This window comes from Watersipora subatra, chromosome 9 (assembly GCF_963576615.1).
Source record: "Watersipora subatra chromosome 9, tzWatSuba1.1, whole genome shotgun sequence".
Classification (NCBI taxonomy): domain Eukaryota; kingdom Metazoa; phylum Bryozoa; class Gymnolaemata; order Cheilostomatida; family Watersiporidae; genus Watersipora; species Watersipora subatra.
This window is the reverse complement of record NC_088716.1, coordinates 22,945,963-22,969,100: the sequence shown is the minus strand read 5'-3', so window position 1 is coordinate 22,969,100 and position 23,138 is coordinate 22,945,963. Positions and strand designations below refer to the sequence as shown.

At 34.4% G+C, this 23,138-nt stretch overlaps 1 protein-coding gene across 1 annotated transcript in view; it reads right to left on the bottom strand.

Annotated features, from left to right (window-relative positions):
• LOC137404906 (NFX1-type zinc finger-containing protein 1-like) overlaps positions 1-16,443 on the bottom strand; it is a 69,243-nt gene extending 52,800 nt beyond the window's left edge. Inside the window, exons 1-9 of the mRNA XM_068091132.1 lie at positions 16,195-16,443; positions 15,600-15,766; positions 13,860-14,079; positions 12,400-12,677; positions 11,085-11,221; positions 9,704-9,914; positions 6,469-6,623; positions 5,731-5,911; positions 3,068-3,276 (exon numbers count right to left, since the gene is read on the bottom strand). Of these exons, the coding sequence (XP_067947233.1) occupies positions 3,068-3,276; positions 5,731-5,911; positions 6,469-6,623; positions 9,704-9,914; positions 11,085-11,221; positions 12,400-12,677; positions 13,860-14,079; positions 15,600-15,766; positions 16,195-16,443 (1,807 nt within the window). The remainder of the gene's footprint in view (positions 1-3,067; positions 3,277-5,730; positions 5,912-6,468; positions 6,624-9,703; positions 9,915-11,084; positions 11,222-12,399; positions 12,678-13,859; positions 14,080-15,599; positions 15,767-16,194) is intronic.
• Positions 16,444-23,138: the final 6,695 nt, after the last annotated feature.

Here is a 23,138-nt window from a genome sequence, read left to right as displayed (position 1 = left end):
AATAGATAATTTCAATATTAACAATGTAACTTTTTTGTTTCTTGCATGGGTATATATTCATAAATACAATATTGTAAAAAATATTTTGTACCTAAAAGGTCGCTTTTTCTATTTCTCTGTTTTTACAACATTTCTACCAATGAATGTTAAAACCAATTAAATTAAATTTGCTAACTCTATATTTACATGTATTAGTTGTACAGTTGTTGATTTTCTTTGTAAGAAAGATATTGTGGTGTTTTTTATTCTATAGTTCTGTATAAAACATTAGTCTAAAATGTATTAATCCGAAACGAACTTAATACTGATGGCTGCATATTAAAACATTGCAAGAATTTGTTGAAAAGTTTTTGATGTAACAGAGCTGTCTTGTCATATTGAGATGCAGTTGAACATCCACTTGTGATCAATTTGGAATATTAATTTTTTTTACTTATAAAGTAGTTTAAGCAAATATTTTTCTAGACATACGAAGTACTTTCGAAATATTAGTTTTTTGAGTAAACATAAAAAGTTTGTTAGAAATAAAAAGAGATTGGCGACTGACATAAAAATATAGATTAATTTATTTCTTTTAATTAAACTATAGCTAGTGTACACTAGAGTATTGTTTAAGTTGGAATATTTTTGTCTGTCAGCAAACCTACTTATTGTAAACTAAGCCTTTGTCCATGTATCTCGAAGGTGAACCTCTTTTCATTGATTATTACTTTACTAATTTAGTTTTTACATATAACTTTGTTTTTCTATTTAATCTTTATGCCATTTATTACACCCCTTTTTAGTGCTATATATGGCTACTTGCAGTATTTATGGTTAAGTTTTTGGACTTTGGAATTAATTAAATAAAGTACATTAGATGTTCCTATAACGTATACCTACTATAGCGTAAATTCCATATAATGTAAAGAATTTACGTGAAGTTTTTGCTTTGTACAACGTAAAAAATTTCATATAATGTAAAGTGTCAAGTAGGGGCAACTTCTCAAAGTCGATTTGAAGGGTAATATATCTCGCCGCACCTGTGAGAAAAACCAACGTATGTATAGCCTTACAATTACAAGTATATTATTTAGTATTATCTATAGTATTATAGTATGTAGAATATAGTATTTATATATACAATGTATTAGTATAATGTATATAGTATTTAACCAATAATATATATATTACACGTATATATACAGTTTCCATGACATTTTTGTTTGTCTTGGTACATTGTCAGATGTTTTTACAAAACAGCGATTGTCAATAAATACTTAGAGGCGATCGATTGGTGCATGTGTTACAGCGTCGGTTTACCAACCTGAATGTCAATAATTAGAAGTATTTCCAAAAGTTATCTTTTATCCTAACTTTGACCCCTGGATACAAATACACGACGAACAGGTAGTAAGTACACTCTTTTTATAGTAAAAATACATTTTTGTTTTGTATAATTGTAGGTGTGTAATATATTTGTTATTAGTTTTATTTTGCAGAATAGACTTTGCTGTCTAGAAAAATGAACCAATCGTTGTAAATGGACGTCGAAGATGTGCGCTTCTCCATCAACTTATTGTAAAATTACCAATCATAGTCTATAAAACCAGTGAGATAAAAAGGATAAAAGTTGTTGATGCAAACTAATAATACTGCAGCCACAGTAGTCTACAAATTAAAAAGTTTAGTCAAGTTTTTCCTTTTTGCGTGGCCAAAGGGGTGAGTTTGGAAAGATCTTGGAATGGAGCCAATTTACATGTATTTTACTGTTATACGTATTTTACTAAAATACAGCAAACGTTCCTGGACTGATTATTTATTTTGTAGGAGGGGCTTCTGTACTTGTATTAATATTCCCTCCAACACATACTTTGGCAATTGGTAACTTCAAAAAATAGTTTTTTATAAACTTATTGTAAGCAAATTTTTAGATATTAACTTAACTTTTTGTAAAGAATAGGCCAGACTCACTGGTGTTAGTTTTTTACCCAGTTTTACTTCAATTATTTAATTAATTTATTTAATTAGAACTTTTGACTGGAAGTAAATGTAAAAATTACTCACCTATTGCTAAATGTTTGAGCAGTTCTTATAATTTTGGTAAAAGATTATTTTGGCAGTTTACATGTATTACTGTAAGATTATGATATCACAATATCAGCTATATTTGGATGCTAACAGTTTGACTTTAGTTTGTAATAAGTGTATATTTATATAGCGAAGCAATATAAACATACAAGTGTTTATATTTATATTAAACTTTTGTAGCATTTTGTAATAGTAGCAAATTAACAGTATCAAGCATAGAATAATTTAAATGCTAGACCTTTCTATAGAGTGAATGTTTGGAAATTTTATTAAGTCACTACCCTTAAGTTGATCAGAGAAGAATAACGTTTACCATAAGGCGTGTACAGAACTGTTAAAATATTTCGCTCGTAATCTTAAGATATTTCGCTTGTAATCAAAAAAGCTGAAATAAAAAATGAGCTGAATTTAAACACTTTCTAAATAATTGATAATAAATTTTAGTCACATTCTGAATGGTCATTAAGGTATGAAGCAATTTTGTTTTAAAACCATCCTAATGAATTTCTCATGATGGTGAATTTCCTGATAGTAAACTAGATTTCTATAGAATTTACAGACATGTTAGAATATTGCAATATGATTTTTAAATAGTTTAAAGCAGTAAATTGTTGGCTATTAAACAGAATGATGCTTCATTGAGCTATTAACATTAAAACTTTGTTGATACAATAATAAAGGATGTGATTTACTTTCTGAGAAAAGATTTACTTTTGCTATGAGTGACATGTTTGTGCTAACACCAATTGACAACTACATACAAATTTATTATGAAAAAGCAATGCTATCAAAAGCAAAAGACAGGAGGAGAAAGCATTAAGAGAACAGATAAAAACAGTTTTTGCAGACCAAAATAGCTTTGAAACTATTTGTAAAATACTTACTAGTACTTGTCATACAGGCAGGTTTCTTATAGTTTATCTTAATTTACCCCAAAGATTCATTTTCCCCCAAATAATCTATATCTAGCGAACACTTAACAAAAGCAAAGCTGTACCTTGAATGACAGCAAACTCTTTGGTCAAGGCCATTTTGTACGCTTCATATTGTGACTCATTGAACCCCAACTGGTTTAATGGCGGCCATTTTCCTTCACCTTCTTGAAATATCGAAACAGGTGGAGTGACATCGTTTGCTGCTGTGATGAACCTGTAGAAGGTCTCTATAAACCTTGTATATGTCGGTGAAGATATGCTCGTCTCAACTCTACAAAATTAATTTGCTCAACTAGATGTGGTCAGTTACATGTAAGTAAGTAAGAATTATTTGAATGCAATATAGTTGTACTAATATGTTAGGTTAGAAAGTTAGCGGATTTAGTAGATTAGACTAGTATATTAGACATTTAGATTAGACCAGTAGATTAGACTAGCAGATTAGACTAGTTGGTTCAACTAGTAGATTAGACTAGCATATTAGAATAGTCGATTAGTCTAGTAAACTAGTAGATTGGACTAGTAGATTAAACTAGTAGATTAGACTAGTAGATTAGACTAGTAGATTAGACTAGTAGATTAGACTAGTAGATTAGATAAGTAGAATAGAAAATTTGCAGATTAGACCAGTAGATTAGACTAGCAGATTAGACATGTAGATTAGACTAGTAGATTAGACATGTAGATTAGATTACCAGATTAGACTAGTAGATTAGACTAGTAGATTAGATTAGTAGATTAGACTAGTAGATTAGACGAGTGTGGAATAAAGTAACAAGAAAGAAAAATTATTCCAAACTGGAGTTTTAACTGAACTGTGAAACATCTGCCAAAATACAGTCGCAAGCAAAGCACAGCTAACATCAACCAAAATCAAATAGAAGCAGAACTACGTGCATAGCGTGATGTCAAAGCACAATGCCATGTAGTAAATGGCTTATCAGGCACAGGCAAACTATCTATCAAGCATGCACAATAGCATAATGGCATAATAATGATTTTTTCAATGCAAGCTCAGGTCAAAGCTAATAGATTAGCCTAGTGGAAGGATGAGTTCAGATTTCCTATGCTCTAGAGTGCATGTGACAAAATACCGAAAAAATATCTTTTGTAAAATGTAGCATGCGATAATCATCCACTTAGATCTATGTGTATCAATAATAAATTTGAAAGTTATTTTCTGTATGCTGTTTTCAGCGACATGTGACTAGCAGGATTATTATTATAACAGTGCAGCTGTCTGTGATGCACTAAAAATCAAGGTTTTATTAGAGTCAAGATAGAAAAGTACGATACATATTAAACGTCTGTACCAGCAATAGTCACGACTAAATAATATAAAAGTACTAATAGGCTGTGGGCCCAGGCAGTTTATCCTGCATTTCCGTTGGCACCCCTTTTCAGTGACAATTTCTGCAGTGATTTAGATTAATTTGAGTATGGAGAATTCAAAACTGAATAGTTGCATAATTGAGAAATTTATTAACTAGAAATTCCCCTGTCATACTCACGCAACTTCCTTCTTACAATAAACCCAGTTAATCACAATAACGAATATTCAGATCAGATGAAGTCTAAACTAAATCCATACTAAGTAAGTGCATTCTCTGGCTTAAACTACTGGGACTGAATTCTAAATGTAAACTGACAGTCAATAAAGATATCTTCAATTACTTACTTAAATTAATACATAGGAAATAAATACATTATGTTTATAAAGAAGGTTAAAGTGTTCTGGTGTTAAAATTTTGCTCATATACATATTTAAAAGAAATTAGCTGCTATTTTGTGGATGTTTATTTTTTCAGGGCCGGCCAGCCCCTACAACTGTGAAAAGTGAAGAGCTGCTGTATCCTGGATAGTGTAGTTTGTGCTACCAACAAGTATACAAGCACTCAACTGAAGTAGTTCAGTTAGGGTATTCCTATATATTGCTGCACCTTCATCCGGGTAGCTGAAATTCCAATTGCTGATTGGTCAGACATGTTTTTTGTGCGTTTGTCTATTTCTCTAGGTGTACTTTCACTTTAGGTGTACTTTCACTTTAGGTTTACTTTCACTTTAGGTTTACTTTCGCTTCAAGCATAGTGAAATGATATTGCAAACACTTTCTGTAGCATGGCAATATACAAGCAAACACGACATAAGGATTCACACAGCATGCGATCCTCGTTTTTTTCTTAATTTTGCTTTTTAGGGTCTTTTTGCAATTTTATTGTAATACGCATGAAGAATAATATATGCAAAATGTTTAATATTTGATTTGTGTGTGACTATAAAAGCACTTACTTATACAAAGTAGCATTTAGTTAAAACAACATTAAGTGAATAATGTACTATTTTATATTTTATAACATTTCTTATCTCATTTATGGAAGTTCCAGTTGAAAAAATTGTGTCTTTCTTTAGTGAATACTAAAAAACCCTGCAGCTTTAACTAATTTGGTCAACGTTTTTAGTGATAATTTTGAAAAGGCAAAAATAAACTACAAACGCAAAAGTGTGCTAGACTCTGGGGCACTCTTATAGACAATTAACACCTAACTAGTAAACGATGCTGAAGTAATACAACTCCACAGATTTGAGTAAAAAGAGCCAAGAGTGAACAGACTAAAATGTGGTTAATTTGCCTCAAGTTCAACATACTCTTTGCTTCAACCAAGCATGTTTTTCTAATACATATTTAAAAGGATCAGCAGTGTAGAAAACAAGGATTAACACCAACCTGATGATGTACTTGGCAAAAGCAAAGTTTGAATCTGATAACTTCTGTATCCCTCTCAGTACATGCTTGTAGGCTTCAAAATATGCAGTCGACTCCACAGCAATGAAAGGAGTGTTTTTACTCGTTAGCTCATCATATGCTGCCTGTGAGTCTGGAAGGAACTCGATCTCGAACTCTCCGTCTAAAGGTACAAAATAGAATAAACCCTAGTTAATGTCTATGTAAAGCTGACTACGTAAAAATAAAAATAAAACATTACTAATGTAGTGACAGCGCGATAGTGTACTTAACCATTAACTGTTAATAAAGTGCAACTTTGCTAGATCATCGTTATAGTGATGAACACTCTGGCGATGCCTACCCCTAACTAATGCACAAGTACAAATATTGGGACCAGATGAGATCCGACCTACAGCCGTACTACATAGTTGCATTCTCTGGCTTAAAATACTAGGACTCTAATTTAAATACAAACTAAAAGTCAATCAAGACAACTTCAATTTACTTATTATATAGGAAATAAATACAATATGTTTAGAAAGCAGTTTAAGTGTTATTCTGTTAAAATTGGCTTATATATACACTTTGAAAATTAGTTTCTATTTCACAGATTTTCTCTTATGACAAATACACCAATAATAGCAACAAGTGAGAGATTATTGTATTACATCCATTTGTGTAGCGGATCATCTGAAAGTATGTTACAAAAATCGCATGCAGTCAACTTCTAGTGCTAACCTGTGGAGATGGTTTTGTTTTTTCGCTCAGAGATCACAGCAAAGAGATTAACTTTGTCAAAATTATCTTGAGACAAGCAGAGGAGGGATCCATAGATCAACCTCTTTGAAGACAGCCAGTTCATTCGCTGAAACATTGGACTCTTTGTGTTCAGCCTGTGGTCAGAAGTACTAAGCTAAGTAACAAACTTTAAGATACAAATTTGAAAGCTTCAAAGTATCATATATAAGAGGAAGATTTGTCATACAAGATCCTGAAGCTCATGTTAGTGAACTGAAGTAAATATAGAGAGGTTTGGTAGGTATAAAAATATGAAAATACAAAAATTAATAAGGATGAATACAAACATTAGTTTGGGTTAAAACCTTCTTCTTTGACAAAGTAAAGGATATTCTGATGTATAGCTAGGTTAGCTTGTTTCATGACATGAAATAGTGAAGTGTTTTGTAATTTAGTCCTACGCATGCAGATCATCTTAAACAAGTTGCACGGTAAGACAACTCTCGACTTCTGTGAGGAAAAATGAGGAGAAAACTATGCAAATAATTTGAGTTGTTATTGCCTTTGAGGTAGACATAATAACGCTGAACATTCCTTCACCAACATGCCTATTAGTTTTGACCAGCAAAAATCAAAAAACCTAAAAACATCACTGTCATTTTGTTGTCATTTTGTTGTCATTAGTGAGTTAAAGATCTAGTCATGCATAGTGCGCCGATCAGCGCAATGAATTTTACACACCAACACGTTGATCAACATTTGGTCAAAATATAATAAAAAAGCAATTATCTTAGTGTAAAATATGTGTTCTGTCTGTTCTGGGAAAGCAAACTGATATCAAAGACAACCCATTTTAATACATACCAGCAAATGTCAGCAATGCTCTTTGGATCAGAAAGAACTTACCAATAATTTAGAGGGTATAATTCTGTAAATAACATACAATGGTAGTACAGTAACTATTCGTGTCACGACCTGTATGACTTCTCTGTATGACAACATCTAAATTTATTTGAACAGCACAAAACACTTTTCTCATGATATGAAATTTAATAGTCAGAATGGTAAACATTGTACATTATATGTTGAATAGAAAGAAATTTTCTGAACAAAGGCTTGTTATTAAGTGGCTTATTATCCAGGCAACGCTGGTTATTCACCTAGTCTTTACTATAATAAAAACCGTGTCGGTGTATGTTCGAAAGCTGTATGTCCGAAAGCTGTATGTCCGAAAGCTGTATGTCCGAAAGCTGTATGTCCGAAAGCTGTATGTCCGAAAGCTGTATGTCCGAAAGCTGTATGTCCGAAAGCTGTATGTCCGAAAGCTGTATGTCCTAAAGCTGTATGTCCGAAAGCTGTATGTCCGAAAGCTGTATGTCCGAAAGCTGTATGTCCGAAAGCTGTATGTCCGAAAGCTGTATGTCCGAAAGCTGTATGTCCAAAGCCACGGTTAAGAAAAAATGCATTGGACGGGAATTAGACAGGGAATTAGTACACTTCCAACTGCGCCACTTGACCAGCTGTATTGTGGAATAGTTGGGGAGATACTGATTGTACATGATCCTTCACTGCAGACGAGACTGCCAGTTTACTAATTTATATAACAATTGAAGATTATTGGATATTTTGCATACATTGACAATGTTCTACATTCATGCCACAAATGCAACTTTTGAGCTGGATTTACACTCTGTTCTTGAGTATACACCTTAGATTTATTCAGTCTGGGTTATGACTGTGTCGGTTTACTACTAGTTGGTTGGAGTCAATTTAGGTCGGAACTCGGATAGTGAGTGTATATACATCAAATCAGTTCTTTAACGCAGCTCAGTAGAAGAACTATGCAACTTTTGCACAGATGTGCCATTCCCTGACACAATGACTCACTTTAAAAAAAAACTTTTGTCTTAAAGAATCATAACACATGACTGATGCAACTAATAAACCGGATGTAATACGTGGGGATCTAACCTAATAATGCTGCAGTTCCAAAACTAAATAATAAACAATAAACTCAACTTAAAAAATGGTCAAAAAACACAGACGAGGAAAATACACAACATTTAGTGAAATTAGCATAAGCAAGATTGAGTTTTTTGGCTCATGTGTGCTAGCATAGGACACTTTTATAATGTACTAGATGAATGCCCTGCGTAGCAAAGGTAATAAAAAACAGCTTATAAACATTGCTTTACCTTACCTAGTACATTACCTATAGGCTACATTTCCAGCAACTGTTTATAAGCTGGTTCTATAACTCATGCAATGCCGGGCATTCACCTAGTGAGGCTAGTTGGTGACAATTGCGTGTGACAGAACTTCGTTATGCGTACTTTAACTGATGTAATGAATATCATAACCGTTATTGTCGGCTATGCTTAGTTTGATGCTGTAGTCTAATGGATAAGCTTGACATTTCTGAAATTAGAAATTTGAGAGGATATCCTGTGCGAAGCAAATTTTTCGTTACTAAAACCTTATCGCTATAACTCGACAGACACATTTATATTTCGATGAAGCATCAAAGAAAGAAACTGTTTGTTTAAGCGTTTCAAAACATCTGTAATCTTTATGTAAAAGGAAGTATGATTAATGAAGGGCTAACATCGTTGCCCTAACCATTGACTATCTCTACGACAGGATACCGAACCAAATAAGCAAGGCTTTCCCAATGTCATCAGTTTAAAAATTAAGTACGTGCAAACAGCCAACACGCAATTTTGCCTGACAGATATTTATGACAATTTTCAGAACAATTGTCATTAACTCCAGGATTATAAAGTGTGACACCAAGCTAATACATGTAACAACATGCCAGTGCTAGTCACTAGTTTTCTATCAACTGACACAATATCTAACGTATTGAACACTGATTTTCAAGGTCATCTAAACTATTTTCAATGTGTTTATTGCCCATTCTGAACACTTTTGAATAGCTAAAATTTGGGTGTTTCATTTCATTGATACTGAGCTCTACCTGCAACTCACAAAAAGTAAAAAATCTACAGAGATTTTAAAAACTAGAGGAATGATGACTTGCCTGAATGACAACAAGAATTATTTTCATACATTTACAATACTACCAAATCATTTCTACTCAATAGGGGTTCTTACCAAGTGCTCAGGGATGTCCTGTCAGACACAGCTAAAGGAATTTTACTGCTAGGGACACAAGTCACCCTATCAGTTTTATCTTGCTCATTCACTACTCTATAAGACCAACTAGGTAACTTACTTGGCCACATATACCAATCCATTCTGTCCAAAGTATGGGGATGAAACTTCTAGATTTTCATAGATTTTAACGTCTCCAGATCTAAAGCAATTGGGTCCTTGCAAGTTAGGGTTTTTTTTAAACTCCTGAATTCCAAGTCTGAGAGTGGAGACAAAATCTTCTCTGAGTAGACGGAACTGTATGTCCAGGTAGTCATCAACGCTTTCAAACGCTGTCAATGGTGGAAAAACACATGAACTACTAGCGAGTGAGACAAGCTATTTGCCGGTACTAAATTAATAAGTTCCTGGGCAAGTTCACTGAGCACTCGGCGAGCGTTTTTAGCAAATTTAGATAGCATTTTGGTGAAGGTATAAATATATTACGAACAAATGTACATTAAAACTTGAAAAGCAGGAAATTAGTAACTGTTTTTCTATTCATTTCAATTAGTATTAGAAAAAGAGCAGACAACTCACTTTTTTACTTCATGGAGTTTTTCAAACAAGCGCTTGTCAAAGCCAATAGTTCAGTCATTCAGTTGAAGTACTTAGTAAACCGGCTATTCGCTGAGATAAATATTCATTGGAGCAAAAGATCAATTTTTAATCTATCCTTGGGAGTAAAGCATTTTCTCTTTGAATTTCATGATTGTAAAACTTTATAAAAGGCAGACAACCACAAATATTAATGTAACTGACATCTGACAGCACTACTACTATACTGTGAATACACCTGGAATTGTATGCTGTTTGGAGTTCAAACTAAGCTAGTTATATTATATTCAAGTTATATTTCTGTTGCAGAATTCTATCACACGCTTCGGTACACGAGCTCGATGGCTCAAGAAACTGCTATAAATTAAGTCAGCATAAGAGCTGCCAACATTTTTCATCCAACGAACTAGCTAGCTAATCAAAAAGATGGGTTAGACTTAGATGTCGTAAAAAACTGTGTCTTAACAAACCAGTGTTTTCCAAATATCACTATCCAGAGTGGTTTTAAATATTTCAATTTGGTTAGATTTTTTATGGTTACTTAGAATGCTTATAATAAAAGAAAATAGAAAGTAAATCAAAAATTTATGGATACACGCATGCCTTACTCAATAGGATTCAGAGAGGTACGCATAGAAAACCTGAAAGTTCCAAAAACCCAATAAATGTAACGGTAAAACCCAATATATGTAACGGTAAAACCCAATATATGTAACGATTGACTAGCAGTAAGCGTGGGCCAGGAGTTGTGAGTTGAATTGGTTGCAAGATCATTTGTTTCATAATTCAAAAGATCATTATTCATAATTTTTTATGATGACTTTTACAAATAGTTGAAAAAGAAATCTTACAAAAAACAGTAAATAAGCGTGATTCAGTTTCCTCTGCTCAACTCTGAGACATACCTTTGTCAGTACAGTTAGGCCTCAGTTCTACACCACCCTGGAGGTCTTCTTCTGTTGGGTAGACTGAGATCTCTCTAAAGTCTCCAAGAGGTTTCTCATTTAGCACAACCCTGCCGGTTCTCTCCATCTCTTTCATTCTGCAACATTTATCAGTTAAGCTCCACTTTTATCCGCAACCATGAGGATGATGTCACACAGTTGAACGTGTAAATACTGTTTCAAAAAATTATGACCAAACCTCAAAAAATATGAAGCTAATCGGTTCCAAAAGTTTCTTATGATCATGCAACAGAAAAAACAACTCCGTAGAAATACATGTTTTGTTTATTTTATGCCACATCCCTAAAAACTTAAAAAGTGATCAACAAATGATGTTGATAGGGTACATAGGCTAAAATAATTACTAGGGGTGTTTATGAAGGAGCTCTCACAGTTCATGGGCTGTAGAATGGATTAAATAAATTAGGGTGCAGTCATACCTCGACATTCGAGTGTCCCAATGTACAAAAAATTTGAGACGAGAGGAAGATTCCAAGAAACTTTTTATTTGGCCAAGTATGCGAGGAGCTGCTTGCGAGAACGACATTACTCGGTCTTTCTCACAGAATCAGTTTGAAAAAGTTTCAAGTTTTAAAAAGGCCGACTGAAAGTAAAGATGAAATCGAGGCAATAATAAAAATAAGGATAAATAATAATGGTAAAAATAATAATAATGATAATGATAAAAAACGAAAACAAATACATAATTAGAATTAAGTTAAGTGGAAGACAATATTAGATTTTAAGTGTCTGCTTAGTATGCTAGATTCTTTCAAGTTAAATTTAAAGTTTATATTATGTGTCTCAAAAGTGTAGCGTATCGAATACGTTGCCGTGAAGTCTCTTTCACACCGTCGTTAGCCGCTACCTCTGTTTTGAAGGTGAGACTTACATACACTACTGTACATATTAATGTTACATATTATTGTAGATTATAACCACTAAATAGGTATTTGATACTTTTTGACCGTAGGTAGTAATTTAGAACAATTAAAAACACATTTGTCGATCATAATATCGTGTTTTAGGTGATTTTTCTAGTGAGTGAGAATAGATTAATTTGTATGTAGTCATTTAGTATAGGAAATACTGTTTTGAAATATGAGATAATTGACATATGAGCTCTGTCTCGGAACACATTAAGCTCGTATGTCGAGGTATGACTGTATACTCTCACGAAAATTTTTTTCCAGCTTAAATAGGTTTCACCACACAAAGCAAATTTTAGAACATATTAACTTAGTTTGTGAAGGTTTTACTGCTATAAACAGCCTACCGTTTTTCGCGCTCTTCTCTTTCCTTCTCTTGCCTCTCTATCTCAACTGTTGCCTGACTATAGAGATCAAAAATTCCTTTGAGTTGGTCATTTTCATGAACTTCTGCCTTCATTAGCTGTTTCACTGTTTTCACCTGAACTATGAGTGATTTGGAAACTAGCGGATCCATGGCGCAGAGTCGGTGGAATATGTCAAGGTAATTCTGAAGAGCTCTTAATAATGGATCAATCTTGAGACAAGAGGAAACAAGCTCTTTAGTGAATCTCTGTATGCATGTCTACAAGAAGGCAGTCATACCAGAAGTTAAAAAATAAAATTAAATTAAAGATTTAGTTAGAAAAACTTGTACACAAAACATGCAAAGCTGAGAAATTAGAAATAGTGAAGTCAGTGCAAATAACTTAGAGCAGAGTTGTTGTTTCCAAGCAGAAACTAATGAACTAAAAAATCACCAGCACCAACGAAAAATTTTCTGATTATAAAAAACGTTCACACAAGCCTTTTTTTACTTTTTTTAAGCAAATTAATCTCTGTATTGATTAGCCAAAGCCAATTAATATTGGCATGTTTGGGAGAGTTTGTAAAGGTCTTATTATGTCTCATCAGAACTGTACCAGTGCAGTTTTGACAGTAAACTCAAACAAACCTTGAAATTTTAGCATGTCAGAGATGATGACTTGGACAATATTATATAATATTTCACAGTACGAGATGATGAGCTACTGTCTTTGACATCAATTTCATCAGTAGATCAGTGAAGCATTACTAGATTACCAAAGATTGCTAGTCACTGCATGGATACAATATTTACAGTCGATCATGTCAAAAAATTAGCAGAAATGAAAAAGATTTAACCACAAAATATACTTTGGTGTTTATAGACAATTGCTCACAGCATCCCAAAGCAATGAGTAACCAAAAAATAAAAATTCTCCGCAACAAAATGTTTCTAAAATGATGAAATAGCGAAACTGAATAAAAATCAGAGATTCACATCTTTCAATGTAAAAACGCAACATTTACAACAACCGACATTGTCAAGGCATTAAAATGATCATAATTAACAAATAGAAGGAGACGTCATAAAACCACTTTGAAAAGGTTGATCTGGTGAATAGCCAGGTGCCACTCACAAGTATCCAAACTAAACATTTCAAACATTAAACTTTTAAAATATCAATTGTAGTTTGGTTGAGCACCAGATAAATATGACACAATTCCAGGAGGAGGCAACCTTGAGCTATAGCTTGTTCAGCTATTTCTTTTTGTATACATAATACGTTTTATTACGATAGTAAAATTCATTTAAAATGTCTTATATTGAAGTTTGAGCACAATACCTTCACCATCAGCAGTTATGGTACAAAAAATAATTTCTCTTAAAATGATTTTTTTTAAATGATCAAGGGTTTTTTTCTGAAACAGGGCTGTCATTAATCAGCGCGCATGGTCTATGTACCTTGCTTAAAAAAAGAAGCGGTTCCTGTAGAAGGGATGATTTCAGCTCCTCTTTAAAACTGCTGATGGAATCGTCTGCCACCAGTGCCTTATTTATAATAGTAAGCATGAGATCTACCCAGTCATCACCGAGATACCCATCATTAAGCAGATCTTGAAAAGACTCCTGGTTGCAAAACATGGCAGCATCACGAGTTGACGCAGTGGATTTGGTTTCCAACCTGAAGCAAATCATCGGTAGCATCAATTTAATGTCAAAAGCACACTAGTTAGTGCCTATGATGTAGCTACTAGGTGCTACGAGTGACTACATCTCGCACATTATACTAGTAACTGCTGGTAGTTACTGTTAACAGTTTGCAACTACTAGTGGAGACAGGAACTGGAGGGGAAAATACTGGTGTTCTTCATCATGAAATTAACAGAAAAAATAAGAGATAACACTCAAGTATCTATATCTACAGTACAGTGGAATCCACACTTATGAAATAATTTACATACGAAACTTTCAAGTAATGGAATGTCTTTTGATAGAAAAATTTCTCTGACCTAATATTTTTTTTGGTCAGAAAGGCCTGCCACATTTTGGTCTGTAGATTTTGTTTACCAAACCTATGGACCAAAATATTTTTGGCTCATTTGCTTCCTATGGGTACAATATACAACACGCCTGACTCAGTTTTATTTGCTAGTAAAAGTCAGTAAATGACAACTGTTTAGTTTTCGTTTGTAGTATAATTTGGAGTTATCACATGTCATGTATAGAGTACAAGAACTTAAGTTTCTAGCAGTTCTAGTTCTGCATTTTTATGATGGCATAGATTTATTCAGTTCGCGTTTATTTGAATAAATTTTCTACTTATGCTCTGAAAACAATTATTCTGAGCAAAAAAAATCAAGACAACAATATAACATTCACCTCCTCTGACCATCGTCCTCCCATTTCTCGCTGTCTTCGCTTAGCCTTGTCTAGACGGCCAACACCAAAAGTAAACAAACATACTGTTTCTAATTTTTGTTCATTATTTCTCTGTATTTTTCTATGCGTACTTTTTATTTTCATTTTGTAGTAATATAACAAAAACATTCTGACATTAATTATTATAAGCTTTAATCATTACTTTTATTTATAACTTATACAAATACCATATTCGAGTTTTGTATGAAGCTTGAAATGGATTATGGCATTTACACGTATATAGTGAAATCGGTTTCTACTTACAACATTTTCTACTTACGAAATGGCTTCCGAAACAAATTACTTTCGTAAGGAAAGGTTTCACTGTACAGTGAAACCTTGGTTTTCGAACACAATCTGTTCCAGAAGGTTGGTCGAAAACCGAGTTGTTCGAGATCTGAAACAAGTATTCCCATTAGAATTAATGTACAGTATGTATGTTTTAATCTGTTCCAAGTCGATTTAACAACTTCGGTAAAGTACTTTTTTACATTTTACACCATAAACTGTAGTGTATACTGCATACTATAAATAAAAGTGGGTAGATATAGATCGTGTTAAATGTTAATAGAAGATTTTCTATCTATGATAATAGAAAAAGAAAACAAAAAAGTAAACATTTTGCATGCTTTGCTCTTAAACCATCGAAAACGTTAAAGATTACGATACAATACCAAAAATCGCAGAAATTGATAATGAAACAGCAAAACAATGCAACAGATCAGTTACATCAAAAATTGTGTGAAAAAGAAAATATAAACAGCAATGGCACGTTTACTTCACATCTTTGAAGAAGAATCCTCCTCCCAAACAATTTTGGGTAGCTCGACTGGAGGAGTTGTGTCCCTAGAAAATCTCTTCAGTAGAGGCGACATCCTCCCAGATGGCCCCTTTTTGTAAAGAATTAATGACGCGAAACTTCTCCCTTTTTGAGAACCTTCCGAAAGTGGCTAATAACAACGTTGTTAAACATATAAATATGCTGTTTCCGGAGCTCTTCCGAATGTTTAATTCTGATGCGCATGTTCCAGTTTGGTCGAGAACCGAATTTATGGTCGAGATCCGAGACGAACAAATCCCAATTTTTTTGGTCGAAAACGGAGCTGGTCGAGAACCAAAGCGTTTGAGAACCGAGGTTCCACTGTATTTGGAAATGTAGGGAACATTTCAAATGCAGTCCAGTTTGCGATAGCTCTTTTACAAAGATTTACGAACCAATCTAGGTCATAACTGAAATACTGTCTGTTTTATTAGCTAACATTTATCTAATATTCATGCCGGTGAGCACACAGGTTATAAACTTTCTGTGGTGGCTAATCATAAAATGTACTACAAATACTTACAGTCTATACCCAATTTTTTTTGTTGAAAGATCTACCTTCTTCCTTGCATGACCTCCGCGACCTCCACGATTTCCTTGACTTCCATGACCTCCTCTACCTTCCCATCCTCCTCTCCTTCTGACATTCTCACTAGTTCTTTGCCATTGTTTGTCGTCTCTTTCACTGTTACTGGCATCTTCCTCGTTAGTATTTCTCTTGTTTCCATTATCAAAATCTCGGCCATGGTTTTGATGATGACCTTGACCTCCTCTACGACTTCCAAAACTTCTTTTACTAGACCTCATGTCAAAGATTATTCATGGATCAGCACAATTGGCACATCTGCAATAGGCGAAAAGCAAAGCAGGCTAGAAACATGTACACGATCCAGGTCTGAAACCACAGGTGTTCCCAGAGGACATTGGGTAATGAATTAATTTGTACTTAGTGAGTATACATAGGAAATGGTGCCTTGAAAAGCGAGCAAATTGAGTTATGAGCTCAGTCCTAGAACGCATTAAGCTCGTATGTTGAGGTATGACTGTACTGTCAGCACTTATGCTGCTTTTGGATTTTCCATGCATACCTAAAGAGGTACTCCAGCTAAAATATCTAAATATATGAATCAATGAGCTGGGTTAAACTATAGCATTTGTTCAGACATACAAGTATGCATGAGTTTGGATTATTCCCTATCTGCTGCATTTAACATAAAGTGCTTGACGCTGTGAATTATTCTATTGATGAAAGAATAATGGTGAACCAATTCAATAAAAGCATTTTTAGCATACACCAATGCATTGTTATTAAAGCATTCGATTACCATTGCCTCACTCCACTAACTATTGACTATTGATCTCAGACAAAGTGATTCATTGTCGATTATGCCTACCAGTACGTTTGGCAGTCGTGTGCACTGTGAGAGACTCTTGAGTGCTCAGTATGTGTATAATTAACTCTTTTGCTACCAGACTAGTTTCTTTACTGGGGCATTGTTACGGATTCGGTAGAACATAGTTTTTGACAAAGGCGTGTATGAATTGTCATAGCTTTTGAACCGCACAGTCTATATAAAAACATTTTGACACCAAACTAAGCATCATAAACTTTCACATTAGCTGATGCCATGAAAAATATCACAAATGCGATGCAGAATGAAAACAAACACTTTTTCAACCATTTTTGAAAAGGCTGTGAGCATGTCTGAGTCGAACGATTTATTAATATTATTGCAACATTGTTATTACTGATAAAACAGAATAATAACTTTCAGTAGTACTAATGTTCAATAACAATCACCCAAAGTATATAGATCTAAAATTAGTAAAGATTTGTAGCAGTAATGCGTCTAGCACAACTGATCATTGCTAACAATAAATAATATTAAAAATGAAAGATTTTGCAAAGCAAAACTACACTCACAACGGGTTGTTAACATATTTTTACTGGCTCAACGCTTGCAGATAGTTGTTTCCTTTGGTTGAAATATAGATGTGATAAAGTAATTTATTGGTGTAGTAGGTAGAGTGCTGGACTGAAAATCCAAAAAAATACATTTTTATTCGTAATGCTCTTGGCCTGGGTTTAGACGGACATACACTGCTCGTTCGCCTGTCCAGCTATAGCAATTAAAATCTATCTGTGAATAAACCGAATCGCAAAAGATATGGTCTCAGAATCTCCTTTTTGCCAGGCAATAAGCTATCCCATTGAGTTACACTTAGAATGCATTGGATTAATGCGTGGTATGAGTCATTATCTTGCTAAAAATACGCATAGTAACTCTAGCGACATATGAGCCGTGAGACCAAGCTTTAGTGAAATTGCGGTAGCGCAACGTCACCAAAGCTTGCTCTCCCAGCTCTTATTAGAAAATCTAACAATACGAATACTAGCTTACTCAAATTAGCCAATGGTAACTATTTTACCTGCCACTGTTTATAAGCTGTTTGTTAATACCCGTGAAGGGCCGGGCATTTGGCTAGTTATTATTGATTTGTCTAAATCAGCCTACTTTTGAATACCCAATCACGGCAAAAACTACCAGCATCAATCTACACTGTTTCCTTGAAACAATTTACCGATTTACAGTTGCACGCATGTTTAGCTACCGTGCAATATGTACAGGTATGCTGTGTTCCAATGGATATTCGCATGTAGCGGATTTATGCAGGTGCTTTGTTAAAAAAGATTAGGATTTCTACTCCAGATGTCATAGCGGCGCATCGGGAACTGCTCAAATCAAAATCTGAATGACTAGAGTGTGAAAATGTTTGAAATGCTATAGCTAGCGTAGCATTTTCCTTTGTATCATCTGCCAGTGCTGTTTCCATCTTTCGCAATCTTGAAACAATCGATAAAATTTTGCGAACTGGCAGATTTTTGCTGTTTCTATTTTAAGGATGGCGCAAACTTTAAAACTTCCCGGAAACTTGAAAACTTCCCAGAAACAGAACGGAAACTTCCCGGAAACATTGATAGGATTCTGAATGATGCCTCCACACAGAACTCATGCCTGAACTTATGTCGGTGACATGCCAACTAACCGTAGGATTACACGCATGAAATATTGGAGTTTAAAAGCTCATGGCAACATCCATTGGGTTCTGAACATAACTCTAGACTATAAAAAGGTATGGAATGTTCCATATCTTGAGACATAAATTTTTTGCAGTAGACCTACTGTGAAAAAGCTAAGTGACTATAATGTATACTTTCTTATGGAGGTTGAGACAAAAAGGCATGTTCGCAATTGCCAGAAAATCTAAAGCCTTCTGTTTCTAATTATATGAAGCCTCATATGATCAACTGTACGTGGATACTTATGATTATTAATAAAAAACAACGCGAATTAAAGTTTAAACTATTTAGATACTATATGTCAAAGTACAAATGTCAGTCACAGATTATTGGTGTTTAACTTAATCGATTACAGTATACGATGTGTTCAATCTATGGCTATTAGGTTTGCTGCGTGAGCATACTTATATACACAGTAATATGTGGCTATTGGTGCAATTTAAAACACAAATATTGGTATGCAATAACATACGTACATGTACATGTATCCGCTCCGTAATCAAGACTTAAGTTTTAGCAAAAAAGGAAAATAATGCATGTAAGTATGCTGAGACATTAAAATAGTATGTAATAGCTAAGCATGCAAGGCTCAGTTGAAGTCAGTCTGATTTCAAAATGAAAGTATTTGAGTTGCTTAGTAAAATTCTAATACATATCCCCAACTCATCCTAGTAACTCACCATTGACAGTGCGCAGCAATCCTAAATCAAAACGGTTCAGATCCAAGTCACCCAGATATGAGTCACAAATGGCACCATAAAGGAAGCTGTATTTACCGGTAAACGGTCTCAGCTGAAGTATTGATCAGTGAATGCCTAATCATTGTGCAGGCATTTACTGATCAATAGACATATTGACACAACTGATTGACACAAGCGTATGAATAACTCAGCCATTGGGTGGAGATTCCCTACAGTTAAAAACTACAGCAAGCAAGTAAGCTGTGAGAGTTTGCCAAACGCTGACTCCTTCAGTAAAGATGTGGTTGCGTCAAAAAGGTCGATTCAATGAAATTAAGACCAATAAAAGGCTAAAACATCAGCTACAATTTGATGTTATTTTTCTCTTTGTAGACTAACCCTGTCCAGAGATATATGGGTTTGAATGAGGCCATCTTTTAAAAAGCTCAGATTCCAGCGGGTACTTCATTTGTGATGTAACGAGTGATACATCTGAAAAGAGTCTACGAGCGATAAATATAAGATCGCTCATTAGCTAATCATCAGCACGAAATTGTTATATAGGTCGTAATAAATGTTATCACTCGTAAAACGGGTTGTCTGTGATCTCAAAGTTAGGGATTTTACTCTATTATTAGATCGCATCGAAATTTACTAAATTAATTAACATCGTTACTATAACGAATTACTCAATCGACACATTTTATTGACGAACAACAGAATTGTAAAAATGCTTTCAGTTACTGCGAAGGTGACTCTGATTTTTCTGAAGATCAGGTGGTTAACGCTTGGGATAAACAGCTTATAGTTAGAGCTGACAGGCATAAGCACCGTTTTGCTACAGAGGAAGATAGAAGAATGGAGGTAAATTTATCTTTTACTTTGAGTCTCCTATAGATATACTGTTGTGTTTACATTCAGATTGTATTTCCCTGGTTGAAGCTATAATGTAATTTCCTGTGCGCGTTTGCGAGATACGTATGCACAGTGAGTTATTGACGGCTTCTTTTTAATCCATAGCATCTAGCAATACAATGGCTTAGATTGCTGAATATACTAAAGGTAAATATTACTAAAGGTACTAAATTTTAGTACTCATGAATACATTTACTAATTAATAGAATTATAACTTTTTGGTATCACCAATCATTGTTTTATAATTTTGTTATCGTTTCACCTAGCTATATTTGCTTCAAATTTTCTTTGGCAGTTTTAGCTAGTAAACTAGATTTATGATTAGACTTTAGGTGTTCACTTCTCACTTGTAGAAAGTGAGGAAAATCGATTGATCAATGCACATCTTTAACTTCCAGAACCAAAGCTTCGAATTATTGGCTTGGCGTACTTATACTTTTGTTAAACATTTATTCATTTTTAAAATTACACTCGCAAACTATCTACATTGTAACTGCCAATTCGAAAGTTTTCAGTAGATACGCGTTAGAATGACATATCCATGAATGACATATATTTATTGCATTTGTTTTATTTATTACAGGATGTTTATGTGATCCCACCAGCGAAGCGGCTTTGTCAGTGTGGAAACTGCCATAAATGGGAAAGAGAGACTTGAATGTGTGCTGCATAAAGCATGATGTTTTGTTTGAGTTTGCTGCAGTAGATGAATTTTTCCTATTGTATGAGCTGAAACTATGTGAGTGGCCACGGCTTGGATGGATAACTTTATTAAAAACTTTATGCTGAGATGAAAATTCTTTTGCTTGTAAAATTATAATAAAATAATATTGTTGAAGATGATGCAAAACATGATTTGCAGAACATTGAATACATCATAGCCCCGTTGACACCTGTGCTAAAATCTTGTCTGATAGATGGATTTATGAAGTGTTATCAGAGCTGTATTGACTTTTGTCATAATAAAAGTTGGTGTCTTGACATTTTTGCATAGCTCGACCATTTGTTTAGTATTTGAATCAACTAATCAAATGTTGCCAGTGAATTTTTTTCTAAAAATTGATACCAATAATGACTCGATAACATTGACTATACAATGTACATGAACTTTTAGGGATGCAGTTGGCTTCGCCACATATTGTTTTCAAAGACGCAGCTTGCTTATTTTACTTTGTAACTAGTTTCTGGTGTGGTAGCAACGAAACTGTGCCAATACAACGACCTTATTTCCCTGAGTCTACTTATTTTACTATTGATTGACATAATTACCGTAGACCGGTAAAATTGGTGGTGGTACTAAGATGTTGACACAGCATTTCGAAGATGCTAATATGACCAGTTTTTAATTTCCCTTATTTGAGGCGTTTGAAACATTGATAATAATGTATCTGGAGCTAGATTTAAAATTTTATTCTAGCCAACATGAGCAAATACAAGATAAAATATATGCCAATAGAGCCGCATAGGACTAGATTTTATCGCAATAGCTGATGTGAATACGAGAGATAGAGACAGGTTATCACGCGTTACCTCATTTTGGGCAAGTCTGGGCATGTTTTTTGGCCTGAGCGTTTTTACCGCAATCAATTTTTTAAAATTTTTATCTTCAAATACCTTGACAATGATCATATCATTCTATCGTCATATATTCATCTATCATATCAACTGATAGACAAAAAGAATACTTTTTTTAAAAATCAACTCAAATTTGCCGCAACCACATCTTTAAGGCTGGCTTGATACATGGCTGGCTCGCAATACATTGATCATCTGTGACAGCATTGCTCACACTATCACAAACTCACCCGCACTTACATCAGCAAATATTCTGTGGCATAGGGTTTTCACTGTATAATGTAGTCGCTGAAACGATGAAATCAACTAGCAACTATCATGAAGAGAGAGAGAGAGAGAGAGAGAGAGAGAGAGAGAGAGAGAGAGAGAGAGAGAGAGAGAGAGAGAGAGAGAGAGAGAGAGAGAGAGAGAGAGAGAGAGAGAGAGAGAGATGAAGCAATCCGAGACAGTCAACTAACATCGGCAAAGTAGTACACATTGCACAGACTGTCGCGGATTTCGGGCAAATTTGACAGCTGCAATGTTTCTCAGCGATGCCATCGGTCTACAGTGCACAGTCAATGAATAATTAGCGAGAGAACAACTCCACCATACTACAATAGAGCACGAACCAGCCTTGACAACTGCATTCATAAGACCACTCAAAAAGCAAATGAGGCAGCTACAACCTCTATTAATTATAATACACTGTATTGTCTAGGCAGCTCATGAGAACTAGCAACTATATGTTTGCCAAAACTTCATGATAGAATGTCTCTTCACCCAATTGTTATCTTCTACACCACTTGCCACCACTTGCCAGAATAACATAATTATACTAATATTATATCACGAAAGCTGTTCTAAAATGACGATTTCTATTGGTTTATACAGTAAAAGTATAGCTCCAGTACCTATGGGATTGCATAAATTGATGTTTCTGAACAATGAGCAATCAATGCACAGGCTTCTCATAACATCAATAGGAAAAGTCTCGTGAATTGGGGAAACCCGTGTTTATTGCTTGTACAGCCACTTACTGCAGTTTTGGATTGCAGCCCAGCCAGGCAAATGTCAGTCTTGTTGACTTCGCTTCATTAAGGTTGACCCCAAATATTTATTTGCAAGTTGCACTCTCCTACGGAACAGACTAGTTATCATGAATCTGACAAGATTTAACCAGTGGTGTCAAGAATACCCTCAGCTAGTCTGTACCTAACCATACCACTTCAACTGCTATTTCACTAGAGCTGCTACATGGTAACTACTTG